General features: G+C 38.4%; 1 protein-coding gene across 2 annotated transcripts in view; it reads right to left on the bottom strand.

Annotated features, from left to right (window-relative positions):
- Window positions 1-16983, bottom strand: part of KIF4A (kinesin family member 4A) — a 183300-nt gene that overhangs the window by 38825 nt on the left and 127492 nt on the right. For both annotated transcript variants that reach the window (XM_075538655.1, XM_075538656.1), the window contains exons 15-18: window positions 16355-16540; window positions 14044-14147; window positions 10264-10408; window positions 9387-9497 (exon numbers count right to left, since the gene is read on the bottom strand). In XM_075538655.1, the coding sequence (XP_075394770.1) occupies window positions 9387-9497; window positions 10264-10408; window positions 14044-14147; window positions 16355-16540 (546 nt within the window). The remainder of the gene's footprint in view (window positions 1-9386; window positions 9498-10263; window positions 10409-14043; window positions 14148-16354; window positions 16541-16983) is intronic.

Below are 16983 nucleotides of genomic sequence, written 5' to 3'. Positions count from 1 at the left end.
TTCTTTCCTCGATTTCCTTTTACTTTCCTCTTGTCCCACTATCACGTTCAGCCTCCATTTGGGTTTCAGTAATTTCTTTTGGTTACATTGCCCTTGCTGAATCCCTACCAGGCCTCTCCCACCCTCCTTGACACTAGTTTTTGATCACTTGTTGCTCCCTTGTCCCTGGGTTGGTCAACATAGCTTCCATTGGATTCTCTTGTAATTCTTTTTTAAATTTTAAGACTCATAGTGATGTTCCCATTTTTATTTCTGATTTTATTCATGTGAGTCTTTTCTTGGTAAATCTAAAGATTTGTCTGTATTGTTGATCCTTTCAAAGGACCAACTTTTTGCCCACCGATACTCTCTATTTCACTACTTTTCACCATATTTTTTTTATTATTTTCTCCTGTTTGCTAGCTTTGGTTTACTCTTCTTTTACAGTATCCTAAATTGTTAAGTTAGGTTACTGATTTAAGCTTTATTTTTAATGGAGGTATTTACAGCTGTAATTTTTTCTCCAAGTACTGTTGCAGTTACATACTAAAACATTTGGCATGTTGTACAGTACCACTTCGTCTGTTGAACACCTCTGAGTTTGAACTTGCCACTACTAGATCAGCAATTTAAAAAAATCTGCTCAATGTTCATAACTTTGCTCGATAGTTGAACTCAAAATCAGACTTCAAAAAACCTCTACAGGCTGAGAGTGAGTCATGTGTCGTGTCTCGCCATGAACATAAAGGGGTGACACCAGTCTAAGCGCAGCTCTCACTCAGAACCATAGAGGGCTCATGTTAGTGCATTAAAACATTCATTATTCTGCTATTTTTGTGTGTGCTTTATTTACGTAGAATATAGTAACCATGGTTCCAAGGAAAGTTAGTGATACCAACAGCAAAGCTAAGAGGAATACTGAGAATCATGATAGAATTAAAGAAAGAAATCACTGCATAATTTGAACCAGGTTGCAACTTCTGTGACTTGGTGGCTGAATACAGTAACATGGCTAAGTTGACATTACCAACATCTTTGAGGTGGAAAAAGGTGATTCAAATGGCTCATGTAGTAAAAGGTGTGAAATCGTTAATCACGGATCCAAGAACCCAGGCCATCAGAGAGGTTGAAAAGTTATTGCTAATTTGGATAAACCAGAAACAGCTTGATGGCGATAGCATAGCTGAGACAGTGATATGAAAGAAGGCTAGATGCCTCCACAGTAATTTAAAGTCATGGAAAAATGAATTTATATGTGTAAATTTGGGGCCTCAGAACCAATTATTTGATTTTCCATTATTTCTTATGGGAAAAATATGTTCAATTCTCAAGCTTTTCAGTGTTCAAACATGAATTTGGGATAAATTAGTTTGAAAACTGAGGTCAATTTTGATTTGCATTCATCGTTGTGTTAGGTAGGGTTCTCTAGAGCAGTGGTTCTCAACCTTCCTACTGTCATGACCATTTAATACAGTTCCTCAAGTTGTGGTGATCCCCAAACATAAAATTATTTTTGTTACTACTTCCTGTCATTTTGCTAATGTTATGAATCATACTGTAAATGTCTGATCTGCAGGATGTATTTTCATTGTTACAAATTGAACATAATTAAAACATAGTGATTAATCACAAAGACAATATGTACTTCTATTTTGTGAAATATTTATTTCTAATTACAAATAAATGAAATTTTGTCTTGAAGCATGGTGTAGCATGGGTAACAGTCTTCATGCCGGGTACTTGTATGTAGGTGTATCTGCATGTGGGTGGACTCTCCTGGAGACAGATAGAGGAGTAGTGTCTCGGTTCCTGAGACCATCGGAAATACATGTTTTCCAATGGTCTTAGGAAACCCCTGTCCATTGTCTCATTGACCCTGAAAGGGGTTGAGACCCACAAGTTGAGAACCCCAGGTCTAGAGAAATGAAACCAGGACACTCATGATATATAAAATCATGAGTGTCCTGGTTTCATTTCTTATACATATATATGAAAGAAACATAACAGCTAATTATATATATATTATATATATATGAAAGAAACATAACAGCTAATTAGTCCACCCAGCAGTACAGAGGGTTCATTTCAACTCACTTTCATGGAACAGTTAATATACTGGAAGTCAGTCAACTCATGTGGACTGCTGGGTCCAAGGTCAAGGAAGCAGACAGCAGAGTCCTCCGTTGGGCAAGGCAACCAGAGTCTGCCCACAGGCAGCAAGCAGCAGGGTGGGTCACCAACAGTCAGAGCTTAGCAAAGCTGATCCTGATGGGATATCAAATGCAAGCAATGCAAGACAACAGGATCCACCAGCCTCAAGCTCAAGCAATGTATGCACCCAGCAGGCCTTGAAGGAGCCTCAAACTCTAGAAGCCTCAAGCTCTAGCGACATGGTCCATAGGTTGGCTTGGCCCAGAATTAGTGCAGCTCACAGGTTGAGGCAGAGAACGACCTAAAGCAGCAGCACGCTCCAGCATGTTCCAGCATGCTCTAATCACCAAAGAGCAAGAGGGACGGGGCAGGCCTTGCAGTCATTTATCTCTTTTCCCTCCAATAAAACCGTGACCGGATTAATCCCACAAGTTCCCATTGACCAGGTTGGCACAATAAACCTTATCACAATAATTATTTTTCTAAACAGTTTTATTGGCACTTAACCCTCATATCACAAAATTGAATAATTCAATCATATCAAGAAGAATTATACAATCATTACCACAATCAGTCTCAGAGCATTTTCTTTCTTTCTTGTATTCACCTTCAAGTATTTTCTAATTCTCATTATAATTTCTTCTTTGATCTATTAATTTAGAACTGTTGTTTAATTTTTACATTTAAAAAAGTTAATTTAATTTCCACATTTCTTTTGTAATTGATTTCTAATTTCATTATATTGTGATTGGAGAACATACTATTTATAATTTATTAAGGCAGGTTTTATAGCATAGCATATGGTCTATCCGGGAGAAGGTTTATGCGTACTTGAGAAAAAAAAAATTGTATCTTGCTGTTGTTAGTTGAAATGTTGTATACATAGATGTCTTTTAAGGCTAGTTAGTTAATAGAGAATACTTATAGGAAACACTACAAACAATTGTATTCCAAAAAATTATATAACTTAAGTGAAGTAGACAAAAGTCATGGAAAGACAAAAATTTTTCAAAAATAATATAAAAAATCTGGATAGACCTATAAGATGAAATTGAGTTAGTACTTTTGAAATTTCCCCAAAGTCTTTGGAATCCTTAGTTATCTTCTGTCTTGTTCTATTATTGAAAATGGAATATTGGATTCTATCACTTATTAGGGTTGATTTGTCTGTCTTTTATTTTTGTGAATTTTTTTGTGTTACAAGCTCTGTTAAGAGGATCTATGCGTACAGTTGTTATATCTTCTTGAAGGGTTGACCATTTATAGTTATAAAAATGATCCTCACTTAGTAAAACTTGGTTTCAAAGTCTATCTTGGTTGTTATTAGTATAACCACTTCCACTCTTTTATGATTGATGTTTACATGGTAGATCTTTTCCGATTCTTTTTCTTTCAATTTATTTGTATCTTTGAATCTAATGCATCTTTCCTGTAGATTGCTGGACCTTGGTTTTAATTTTTTGTCCAGTCTGACAATCTCTGCCTTTTAGATTGTTTATTTCAATTACAGTTAACATTATTATTGACATGGCTGAATTTATGTCTTCAAGTTTACTTATTTGCCATATCTAATGTTTTTTTATTTTTCTTTTCTTTACTGGTTGCTTTTGCATTAAGTGAATATTTTCTAATATAATATATTAATTCCTTTAATGATGATTTAACTATATTTTTCTGAGTTATTTCCTTCGTGATTGCTTTAGTGGTTACAGTAAACATCTTAACTTATCAGAATTGATTTCAGATTTATATCAACCTAATGCCAATCACAGAGAGAAATGTTATTCTTATGGGTCTATTCACTTTTCCCCTCTTACGCTCTATTATTATACATGTATACATAACCCCCAAATATGTTATTAATTATTTTTATAATTTGTCATTTAAGTAAGCCAAAAAGAGAGAAGAGAGCAAGTATATATTTACAGTTGTTACATTAATCTTCATATTTATTACTTCCGATTCTCTATATTTCTTCCTATGGATTCATGTTACTATTTGATTTCATTTTCTTTTTCAAATACATCTTTGTTTCCATCTTTCTCATTTTTGTTATTATTATTAAGTATTTTATTTTTTATGCAACCATCAAAACACACACATTTATACGACGATTGCTTTGTAGATCAGTTAATTGAAGAAGAAATATGTGATTATAACTCTCTTAGAAAATTGCTTACAGGTGGGAGGGAGGGAAAAAAGAAGAACTGATACCAAGGGCTCAAACAGAAAGTAAATGTTTAGAAAATGATGATGGTAACATATGTACAACTATGCTTGATACAATTGATGTATGGACTTTTTTGTCTCAGATACACTTTATTTTTTTAAATCACTTTACTGGGGGTCCGTACAATCCATACATACATCCGATGTGTCAAGCACATTTGTACATCTGTTGCCATCATCATTCTCAAAACCGTTTGCTTTCTACTTGAGCCCTTGGTATCAGCTCCTCATTTCCCCCCCTCCCTCCACCCCCTCCCTTTACCACCCTCCCTCCTTCAAGAACCCTTGATAATTTATAATTTTTTTTTCATGTCTTACACTGACTGATGTCTCCCTTTACCCACTTTTCTGTTGTCCACCCCCCTGGGATGGGGTTATAGGTAGATGTATGGATTGTTATAAGAGCTGTAAGAGCCTCCAATAAAATGATCTTTAAAAAAGTTGTTACTTACATAATTACCTTTTTCACAGATTCAAATTATTGTCTGATATAACTTGTTTTCAACTCGAAGCTCCTTCAGTATTTTTTTAAGGGAGGTCTGCTAGAAATAAATTTGCTCAGCTTTTACCTCAGAATGTCTTTGGTTTGCCTTCTTTAAAAAAAAAAAAACGAACAGCTGTGCTACATAGGGGATACTTTGTAGACAATATTTTTTTTTACTTTCAGCATTCTGAAGATGTGCTATAGCTTTCTGGCCTCTATTATTCTTATGAGCATTCAGTTGCTAATTTTATTGTATATGATGAATTATTTGATAAACTTGCTGCTTTCAATTTTTGCCTGAATATTTTGACTGCTGTATCTAAGTATGAATTTCTTTGCAGTTCTCCTATTTAGAGTTCACTGAGTTTCTTGGGTGTATAGGTTAACGTTTATTCATCAAATTTGAGTTTTTAGGAGGCGGGAGACACTTCTCTCTCTACCACTCCCTGCGAGACATAGCAGCTGACAAGACACATGGAACTACCCTAGTGCCCTGAGCCAGACAAGCCACATGGATGCAACCAGACCTCTGAAGCCGGAGAAGCCACGTAAAGAACCCTCCCAGTGCTGAGATGCTTACAATGCTACTGGATCCAAAGACTTTCTACCCATTGGCGTGATTGTCTTGCATTCGGCATCATTGCATGTTTTTTGTGAGTCTGAAGAGGACTTTATAGATTGATATCGGACATATGGGCTACTATCGGACTTATGGACTTGATCTGGACTGGCCTGGGATGTTTTCTCAATATTCAATTGAGAAAACCGCTCCCTTATATACATAATTTTTTATCGACTTTATTTTTAATATTTTTATGTTCCATTTCACTTGCTCATCTCATGGAGCTACCAGTCTCCCCTTAATTGGTCACTGCTAAACTTTCCATTCTTTTGTCGGCACTTTTTGGCTTAAACTTCTCCAAGCTCTGTCCCAAATAAAGCCAGCCCCCTTAGGGAGAACTATATTCTTATGGCTTCTTTCCCTGGGCAGAACTTCTGCATCACTGCTCAGGACCTGGGGGTGGCAACAGTAGCTAGCTCTCCCAGAGGAATACTTGGAAAAGCAGGGTGCTGGGCAGGTGAAGACTATCCTGTTTCTTTTGGTTTGCCTCTTGTAACAATGGAAACTCCATCCTGTGACTAGATGGGGTAGATGACTTTGGGCGTAGTATTCCTGTCCTTCTGGTGTTAGAATTTCTACCCTATTGCTGGGGATTGCGGGAAAGAAGAGATCTCTAGACCACTGAGCTGCTCTTGGCAGAAGCAGTGCTTCAAAAGCAAAGCTGTTGGCAGACCTAACATTCCATTAGCCATTCTTACTTGAAAGAAGCTGTAGAAATAGACTGAGATCGGGAAAGCTGAGGGAATGTTCTTGGCTTCATCCACTCAGACGGTGAGAGGTAGAAGCAGGCTGTGGCTTTTCTTAGGCCGTTACGTTTTACTGAATAAATGTTTCTCCATTTGTTATTTATATGCCTTTACTACAATTTCCAGATACTTCTAAAAATACTGAGGTAGAATTATACATAAAAACTTTTCTTAATACAACTTCCACATTTACATTTTAGCGACACTGATTGTGTCATAGGCTGTGACACTATTGTGGCTATCCTTTCCCCAAATATTCTTCTATCAAGAACATAAAATCAATAGCCCCCCCAAGCAAAAATTCCCCTTCCTTCCATTCCTAGGTAGCTGTTAATCATTTTTGGCTTCTATACATTTTTGCTTATTTCATAGAAAAGATATCCTACACTATTTGTCCTTTTGCAAGTGGCTGATTTCACTCAGCATGTTTTCAAGGCTCATTCTTGTGGTATGCACCAGAACTTCAAATCTCTTTATGGCTGTATGATATTCTATTGTATGAAGGTAGGTCATAAAGTATTGCCACAAAAAGTCTAGACACTTTTATTAAACAAAATCATCAAAATGTGAAGCCAGTTTTTCTCAACATATCTTCCATATAGGCCTGAAGGCAGTGTTGCCATCTCTATAACCTTTCCCCAAACAATTCTTTGCTCTACAATTTACACATCAAAATGAGTGTTGGTATCCTCAAATAACTTTTGTTTTCAATGTTCTTTGAATTTAGAAACCAAAAACTGTCTGAAGGTTCAAGGTCAGGGATAAGGTTTCCTCCCAAAACTTCTTATAGGCGAGCCCTTGCTAGATTTGAAGAATGCGCAGGTACACTGCAGTAGATGGGGAAAAAATTCCTTGATGCAACTTTCCTGGCCCTTTGCTCACAAATGCAGCTTTAAGTTTTCTTAAACTTCATAAGCCCCTGTGATTGCGCTGTATTCTTCAAGAAAACCTATCGATGCATAGTACTCCATTGTATGTATGGACCAGACTCTGTGAAACTTCTGTTCAGGTTGTTTGCCCAGCTCCTAGGTGGGCAGTTTTTCTCTTATTGTAAGCTTGCAAAGTATTGTAGATTTTAGTAATAAGGCCTTTCTTTGTCTGATGTGTCATTGCTAAAGATGTTTCAGTGGGTGCCCACCTTCCTGATACAATCACTGAAGACAAATGTATGCATAAGCAAATGTGGTGAAGAAAGCTGATGGTGCCCGGCTATCAAAGGATATAGCGTCTGGGGTCTTAAAGGCTTGAAAGTAAACAAGCGGCCATCTAGCTCAGAAGCAACAAAGCCCACATGGAAGAAGCACATCAGGCTGTGTGACCACAAGGTGTCGAAGGGATGAGGTATCAGGCATCAAAGAACAAAAAATTCATATAATTGTAAATGAGGGTGAGTGCAGAGTGGAGACTCAAAGCCCATCTGTAGGCAACTGGACACCCCCTTACGGAAGGGTAGTGGGGAGGAGATGAGCCAGTCAGGGTACAGTATAGCAACAATGAAACATATAACTTTCCTCTAGTTCTTATAAGATTCATGACTTATGATTGCTTTGCTGGGGATACCAAACCCAAAGCCAAATTCATTGACATCAGGTTTATCCCAACTCACAGCCACCGTATGAGAGTAAAACTGCCCTATAGGTTTTCGGAGGACGTAAATCTTTAGGACAGCTGACGGTCACATATTCCTCTGCAGAGCAGTATGTAGGTCAGACCAGCAACCTTTTGGTTAGCAGCTAAATGCTTAAGGACTGGATCACCTGGGCTCTCTTTTGCCTGGGGAGAAGGTTCGTGAAGTTTCTCGTGCCATCATCTAGGAAAGCACTTTTCTGCTTGTCGTCTTTTTTCTTCTAACGTTTTCTCAAATCAATGTTCTCTTCGGTGTGCTTCCCAGGAGTATAGATTACCATCTTTCCCTTTTTTGGATTAGAAATATCTTCTTAATTTAATTTCTGACTTCCAGTTTCGCTATACTGTAATTTGTTTTATCCATTGCTCCCAGATATATTTTCTTAAAGGAGTATTATGCTGATACTTCATTTCTCAGAAAACTAAAAAAATTACACTAATGAAATGAAGTTTAAACTTCTTGAACCTTTTAAACAATCTAGCTTCAACTTGCTTTCTGAACTGAATCTACTATCCTTCATCCTATGTGGACCATTTGCGGTTCCTTGGACATGCCTAGAAACTTGTAATCTTTGCTCCTGGTATTCCTTTTATTTGGTTGGCTTATACAAGGGGGCTTCAAAAAGTTCATGGAAAATGTTATTACAAGGATCCACATGTGACCTCTTCCCTGGGAGAGGGACAGCAGAGAAGGGGGGAAGGGAGACTCCGGATAGGGCAAGATATGACAAAATAACGAGGTATAAATTACCAAGGGCATATGAGGGAGGGAGGAATGGGGAGGGAGGGGGGGGGGAAAGAGGACCTGATGCAAGGGGCTTAAGTGGAGAGCAAATGCCTTGAGAATGATTGGGGCAGGGAATGTATGGATGTGCTTTATACAATTGATGTATATATATGTATGGATTGTGGTAAGAGTTGTTTGAGTCCCTAATAAAATATAAAAGAAGAAAAGAGAAAAAAATGATTAGGGCAAAGACTGTACAGATGTGCTTTATACAACTGATGTATGTATATGTATGAACTGTGAAAAGAATTGTATCAGCCCCAATAAATTGTTAAAATAAAAAAATTAAAAAAAAATAAACTGTGGATAACCTTGAAAAAAAAAAGTGGTATTAAATGGAATTTTTCCATGAACCTTGAGGCCCCCTCATGTTTATCTCTATCAAAATCTCCCCTATTATTAAGGGCCTGGTCAGCTATCATTTGATTCCCTCCAACTGAAAGTATGCTTTCCTTTTTCTTAATTACCTAAGGATTTTATTCCAGTCCCATACCCCAGATCTTTTTATTCTTTGTATTGGAGAAATTTATGCTTCCTGTAGAGGCAAGACATCCTTCAATGGCAAAGCTCATAAACTACACCTATTTAATTTCCCTTGGTATCCAGGGGGTAAATAACTTGCTTATAGTAAACATTTAATAAATAGATGTTAGATTCTTGAATAGTTCATTTATAAACCCGTTCTTTGAAGAGAAGTTTTAATGTTGTTAGTCAGTCTAGAAAAGGGTTTTTTACCTAAGCTTTGGAGTTTCCGATACTTACACGTTCTTTTAACTGGATCACTTCTTTGTCTTTTTGTTGCTTCCACTGTCTAAACTTCTCAGCATCCTCTTTCATCTGACGCATTAACTGTACCCGCTGTTTTTTCATCACCTGTACAAAAAAATCAGTACACATATTAGTCATTTTCTTTTATTCTAGGCTAGTGTACAGATGGGAAGCTTTACCTTTAAGAAGAGGGAAATCCCAGAGCCAAGATGAGAAGGCCGTCAACAGATTCAATAATTAGGGATCTAATCCTTGTAATGCTTGTCTTATGCCATTTCCAAATTTAGACAACACAAACAAACACTCGAAAGAAATAAAAGAAAAAATGTACGTATAATTGAACTCTAGCCCTAAATTCATTATTTACAAAAGAAACTTCAAGGGGAAAAATGTTAGGAAATTTATACAAAGTCCCCTGGATAACTTTATCTCACAACCATTCGACTCTAAGGGTCTCAGTGCAAGTAACTCGTAATAACCATTTTGCAAATGTCAGAAGTTGAACATTTAATAAGTGAAAAGTTTCCTCCTTCTTTCTAGGTGTCTGTCACTTTATTACTATCTTAAGAAATTATTCTACATTGTCATGGAAAGCATTCAGGATATCAGCACTACATACAAAGGTGTGTTTGCCTTTTGGTTTCAGAGAATCTAAGATCATACGATGAATATCAAAGCAGGGTTTTGTCATTTCGATTCTGTCACACCAGCACAATGCCCTGCAAAAACAAGCATCAGTGGAGACTCACACACTTGACATGCCCTGCCTGTTACTTCCACACTTGAAAAATACCTTTCTAGTAAAATTCTAAAGTGGATCGCTATGCTTCTAATTTCCAATTAAATGAATGCAGACATGATGACTTATTACCTGTATCTCCTGGTTCAGTTTGGAGACAGTATGCTCTGTGGATTCCTTCAACTTTAGGAGTTTGGACTGTTCATTCAGTTTTTTCTTCAGATCAGCAATTTGAGTCTCCAGCTCCTGGAGACGTTTGCGGCGACGCTCACTCAACCTAAATATGGAAGGTGCAGGAATGAAGGCTCCAGACACCAAAGCCTGACTTCAAAAAGCAAAATATACCATACTCCCAGGTTTATAACTCTGATATATAAAAAGTAGGTGGCCAACATGTAGACATTTTAAAATAATGGTTACTTACCACCCAAACAACCAAAATTATTTCAAAAATAAGGTTTAATACAAAAAATGAAACAAGTATTTTTGAGGAGTTAACATAACAATGGCATCAATACACACTCTGTACCACCACTCTATGTCAAAAGGATTTGGCTTCACTTCAACTGTAAGGAATAATTCTAATTATTATTACATGAGTCTGAGATGCAAATTAAACATGTAATATAACTTTTAAGAAATGAGCCTTAGACTCAACAGAACAAGTCATTAAGTAAAAAGGTGACAGAGGTTTGAGAGAGAATAGTATGTTCTGGTTGTCTGTCTTCATTTTATTCTTAATTCACTAAGGAATGGCTAGATTTATTTCCCAATCAGTACCTTGGATAGTAGGGACATGTGGTGGTGGTGTGAGTTAGGCATAGGATTACTAACTACAAAGTCAGTGTTTCACACCAGCAGCTGCTCTGTGGGAGTAAAAATGAGGCCATCTACTCCTAAAAATATTTGGTCTTAGAAACCTAAAGGAACAGTTCTACTCTGTCCCACAGGGTCACTATGAGCTGGAACTCAATGGCAATCTGCCTGGTTTTGGTTTTACCCTGGATAGTAAATCAAATCACAAGCTAATTTATCATCCTCCTCCAAACAAATCCACTTCTATTCAGTCAATTCCAACTCAAAGTGACCCTATGGGACAGAATAGAACTTGTTCTTAGGGTTACAATGACTATTAATCTTTACAAAAACAGTGCTGTTTCTTCTGAGGATGGCTGGTGAGTTTGAACAGCTGATGTGTTGGGTTGTCAGATAAATGTTTTAAGCACAGTGCTACCATGGAACTTTAATTTACGATCAGTGCAGGGATAAGAAAATGATAGCTGTCTGGGAGGTCTAATAATCTTTCAAAACCCAGCTCTAATGCTACATTTTTATAGTCATCTGTGATCATGCCAGCCTGACTTGACATCTTTTGTTCCACACTGAGTTGTGCATTGTGCTGCTAAACACAAGGGCAATGGTTCAAGCCCATCAGCTGTTCTTCTGGAGAAAGATGACATATCTGCTCATGTAAAGATTAATAGTCTCAGAAACAAACAAACAAAAAACCCCCAAAATCAGGCAGTTCTCCTATTTCCTATAGTGTCACTATTAGTTGGAATTGACTTGATGGCAGTGGGATTGACTATTTGTGTGTGGAGGAGGCAGGGGTCCTCTTAACGTAATTGCACTCTAAAACATTTATATGGTTGTTACAGCATTTATTGCCACAGTCATCCTGAGATTTTATTTATTTATTATTCATTTTTAGATGAAAAAAATTAAAATCTTATCACAATCCATATATATATATATATATATTGTCTCAAGCACATTTGTACATATGTTGCCATCATCGTTCTCAAAGCATTTTCTTTCTACTTGAGCCCTTGGTATTAGCTCATTTCTTTCTCCTCCCTCCCTCCCTCCCTCATAAACCCTTGATAATTTACAAATAATAATTATTTTTTCATGTCTTGCACTATCTGATGGTTTCCCCCACCCCCTTGTCTGTTGTCCATTCCCCTGGGTTGTAGGTAGGTTATTGTGATCAGTTCCCCCCTTCCCCCCCTTCCCCTCCTGGTATGGCTACTCTCAATATTGGTCTTGAGGAGTTTATCTGTCCTATATTCCCTGTGTTTCCAGCTCTTAGCTGTACCAGTGTACATCCTCTAATCTAGTCATATTTGTAAGGTAGAATTAGCATAATGATAGTGGGGGGGAGGAAGCATTAAAAAAAAACAGGGGAAAGCTGTTGCTACACTGCACCCTGACTGGCTGGTCTTCTCCCCACGACCCTTCTATAAGGGGATGTCCAATTGCTTACAGATTGGCTTTGGGTCTCCACTCTATACTCCCTCCCTCATTCACATTATCGTTTTTTTGCTCTGGGTCTTTGATGCCTGATACCTGATCCCATTGACACCTTGTGATTACACAGGCTGGTGTGTTTCTTCCATGTGGACTTTGTTGCTTCTCAGCTAGATGGCCACTTGTTTATCTTCAAGCCTTTAAGACCCCAGATGCTATATCTTTGGATAGCCAGGCACTATCAGCTTTCTTCACCACATTTGCTTATGCACCCACTTTTTCTTCAGTGACCCTGTCGGGAAGGTGAGCATCTCAGAGTGTTGGATTATTAGAACAAAGTGTTCTTGCGTTGAGGGAGTACTTGAGTAGAGGTCCAGTGTCCATCTGCTTCCTTAATACTAAACTTATGTATGAACATGGATCTAATTCCCCATCGTCATATAAAAATATATTTACGTATGTACATGCCTGTATTTAGATCTCTATCAATGCCCTGTGCCTCCTAGTTCTTTCCTCTATTTCCTTTCACTTTACTCTTGTCGCACTATTATACTCAGCCTTCATTTGGTTTCAGTAATTCCTCTCAGTTACATTGCCCTTGATCAAGCCCTATCAAACCTCCTACACCCTCCTCGCCATTGATTTTCGGTCACTTGTTGTTCCCTTGTCCCGGGGTTTGTTAACACCCACTTCATTTCCCCTGCCTCCCCTTCTCCCATGCCCCCCCCCCCCCCCGGAACTGTCCTCTCTTTGTTCCCTCTTCTGGCTTGTTTATCCCGCCTATCCCATCCAGATAGATACAAAGCAACAACAATATGCAAGCACAAGACTGAGCACAACAAAGCAACAACAGAAAATAAAACAAAAGCTACAACAACAACAAAAAGGCAGCGACAAAAAAAAGGGAAAAGCCTATAAATAGCTCAAGGTCTATTTGTTGTCCTTTACTAGTATTTTCCGGTCGAGTCTGATGGGGTGCCTAGCCCTGGCCCCACAGCCTATTTTTGGTGTTCCCTGGGGACTTCTTTGCTCTGCTCCCCTTGCTGCTCTGTTGCACGTCCCCAACATCTCGCCTCGGTGTGGTGAGGTCAGGGCGGACACCATTCCCACCGTGTGTCTCCAATGTTGTCCTCCGTGGTGCTATAGGTCAGAGAGGAATGTCACATTTTGTGGTGGGGCTGGCCCTATGGTCCTCTCTGTGCATTGACTGCTCTGAGCAGAAATATTGTCCTCAGGGCTTGGTGGGCCAGGATGTGCATCATTCTTTTTCCTCCCCCCTCATTTGCTCCTGTGTGCTCTGATCAGACACATCCCTCTCCTTGAGCTGTAGCTTCAGTGCTATTCTCTGAGGTGAATTCTTCTGGGGGAGGGAGGACTGTCCACTTAGCTGGTAATGGGGCCGGCTCCTCAGGCCTTTCTATTGCTTTCCTGCTTCATGCCAGTGTCACACTTCAACCCGGTGCTCCAAGCCAAGAACACAACGCACAGAGATATTATTTAAAACCTCAATAACTTAACTTGTCTTGGGTTTACATTTCCTTTCCAAAACTAGGTTGAAATCACTTAGGGAAAGGAGATGTGTCTTATATACTTCTTTCTCCATTGCCTCGGTAGCATCTCACATACAATATAAATTTGAAATAATATTGACTTTATTCTTACTTGGCTTGGTTGACATCCTTTTTTGTGGTCTGAAGTTCAAGTACCAATTCTTCCTTTTCCTTTTGCAGATTGATGACCTCCAATTCTAGACTTTTAATGTTATCCTAGGGGTTAATATGTTAGAGAAAAACAAAGTATAACATGGCACATGAAGAAAACGGCTTCAGTATTCATACACGTCTTAATTTTACCACTTAAATTGTACACTAAAACATTTGCTCGTGCTTTGATGGAGATTAAAGTCAGACAGTGGAAAAACTATGGACTTAGAATCCAAAGGCCTGGGTTTGAATCTTGACTCTACCACTTAACTGTCTAAATATCTTCGGAAAAGTCATTTAACATCTTAAAGCTGTTATTTTTATACAGAAAAGAGTTAATATAGCAGATTGAGACCATTTTATTCATAAATATCTACTTGTAACATTGGATCCTTGGCTCAAGTCTGCAAGCTTAGATTTTTCTAGGGTTTCCGCTATTTGTGAACCGTTAAGAGTGGGCCATTGTGTCTAAACTGTGTAAACAAAATGATTTATCCTGCTATCTGTGCTTTCCTTCTGGGGGTTTGGAATTCGGTGCATCCTATTTCGCTCAATCCTGGTAAAAACCCAAACTCACAGGCTCTGGGGAGATTCCCTGGTAGATAGCATTTTGCATCTGCTGTCATAGGTGCTGGAGGAATCAAGTGCTTTTTGTGTGCCTACACTGGAGTAGAACGCTTAGAAGCTTTTGCCTAGTTTCCTCCAAAAGTTTGTTTTATGTGCTTTTTCCGTTTGCGAATTTTGCTTTGTATCCTTTGCTGTAATAAACTTTAGCTGTGAACATGATCACAGCCTGACTACTGCGAACCCTCCTATAGATACAGCTAAACTATGGGTGGTCAGTGATTGGAGACAGTGTCCTTATCTATGGAAACAATTAACAGCAGCATTTACCTCACTGGGTTGTTGCAAAACTCAGAGATAAAATGAGCAAAGTGCATAAAACTGTAGAAATATTCTTATATTTAGAACATTTAAAAATTTGTTCAAAAGTAATGCATTTCTGCACGTGTATCATGAGTAAATGATCTAGAAAGTGAAGAGTGGTTATACTCCAAATTGGGAAAATCCAATGAACATATTTCTTGTTTCTTCTAACTAAAAACAGGTAAATGGAAACTGTGTGAATGAGAGATTAACAGCTAAGATTATAGGCAGACCCTAGATAAGTAGAGGAATGACAGAGCAACAGAAGCACTTTGTTGCTTTGACTTCCATAAAGTCAGTCCTGATGTACCACAAGCATAAGCACAATGGGACTAATTGAAGGACTGGACTATTCCTATCCATTGAACAGTTTTCCAACCAATGTATGAGCTACATTAGCACGGGCAACGCAAATCAACCTCACTTCTTTATAGTTATCCTGCACATTTAAACTGTCCAGTAACAGGTATATACATTCTATTCACAATTCATATGCCAGGTTATCATACAATGGCTTGTATGTTTCTGAGATGCTGGAAGCTGGGCCGCCAATACTTCAAATACCAGCAGGGTCACCCATGGTGAAAAGTTTCAGCGAAGCTTGCAGACAAAGAACAGACTTGGAGAAGGAAGAGGCAATACACCTTTAAAGGATTAACCCCCCAAAACCATTCTATTCTTTACGAGAATAGAAAGTTTCATCTTTCTCCCATGGAGCGACTGGTGATTTTGAATTGCTGACCTTGTGGTCAGCAGCCTAACCGGTAATAGGGAAGCACATGAACTAATTTTAACATCCAAGGACTCCACTAGACTAAACTGAGGCAAAAATAGCATGTTTTCTGTCCTGAATGTATCCTTTTTTGAAACCAACAATATAACTCAAGTTCACCTATGCAGACTATGCTTTTTCATCATCAGAAATGATGTGCTACTGTCCACAAAAGCAAAACGACGGAAAGAACCAAAAGGCCCACCTGTGGAGGAATGGATAAACTCTGGCACATTCATACATACAGTGGAATGTTAAGCATGTCCAAAAGACAAGAATGTAACTGCCACACCCCTCATGACATTTGGTAGATACAGTCGAGAAAGTTGGCCAATCTCATAGAGACATTGGTTTCTACATCAAAAGAAGCAGACTTTGACGGCTATTGGGATGTGCGTGTGGTGGGGCGGGTGGTATAAGGGTAAGGGAAGGAGAAAGCTAGGGGAGGAAACCAAAAAAGAAAAAGAATTTGTATCTGAAACAACAAATGAAACTGATGTGCTGGGTTTTTTCCCAACTGAATTAGAGAGAGATGGTAGAGTTAGCAAATGCTGTCCTAAAAATAGTTTACCTGGTACTGGAACTGCATTGGCTGTAGTTGGCTGTCATTCTGAGTCATTTTCCTAGCTAGGGCCTCTTTCAGTGCAAGGGCTTTATTTAACTCAACCAGCTCCTTCGACATCTGAGCTTGGTGTAGAGCATGCTGAGTGGTGAAAACATCAGAAGACCTGCTGGTCTCTGGATTTGTTCCTACTTGCTGAAAGAAATAAGGATAACGATTTGTTAAATAAACAGGCAATTAGAATTCCTTAGGCACTGTTTTATCACTTCTCGTGGCCAATTCTCTAATAGAAATGCCCCGACTCTTTTATAGCTGTGGCTTATGATGAAACACTTGCTTTAGACACCTGAAATAAACTGAGCTAGTCCATTTTACTGCTCACACAAGCGCTTTCTTTTAAATACTTCAATTTAATTTGTAGAGCCAACTAAGTCTCTTGATTTTTCTTTAATTGATCTGGACAATATTTCTTTCTTATATCTCCTTCCAATAAGAGACATACTTAGAAAAGGTACATTGGGAATGGTGGAAATAGAGAAGAGGCCCCATTTAGTCTCACAGAGTTGGCCTTTAGTACTTGATTTTTCTCTGTGTTAGTCAGGGTTCTCTAGAGAAACTAAATCAGGACACTTATGATT

The sequence above is a fragment of the Tenrec ecaudatus genome, chromosome X, assembly GCF_050624435.1.
Source record: "Tenrec ecaudatus isolate mTenEca1 chromosome X, mTenEca1.hap1, whole genome shotgun sequence".
NCBI classification, from domain to species: Eukaryota; Metazoa; Chordata; class Mammalia; order Afrosoricida; family Tenrecidae; genus Tenrec; species Tenrec ecaudatus.
This window is presented reverse-complemented; position numbering and strand designations above follow the sequence as displayed.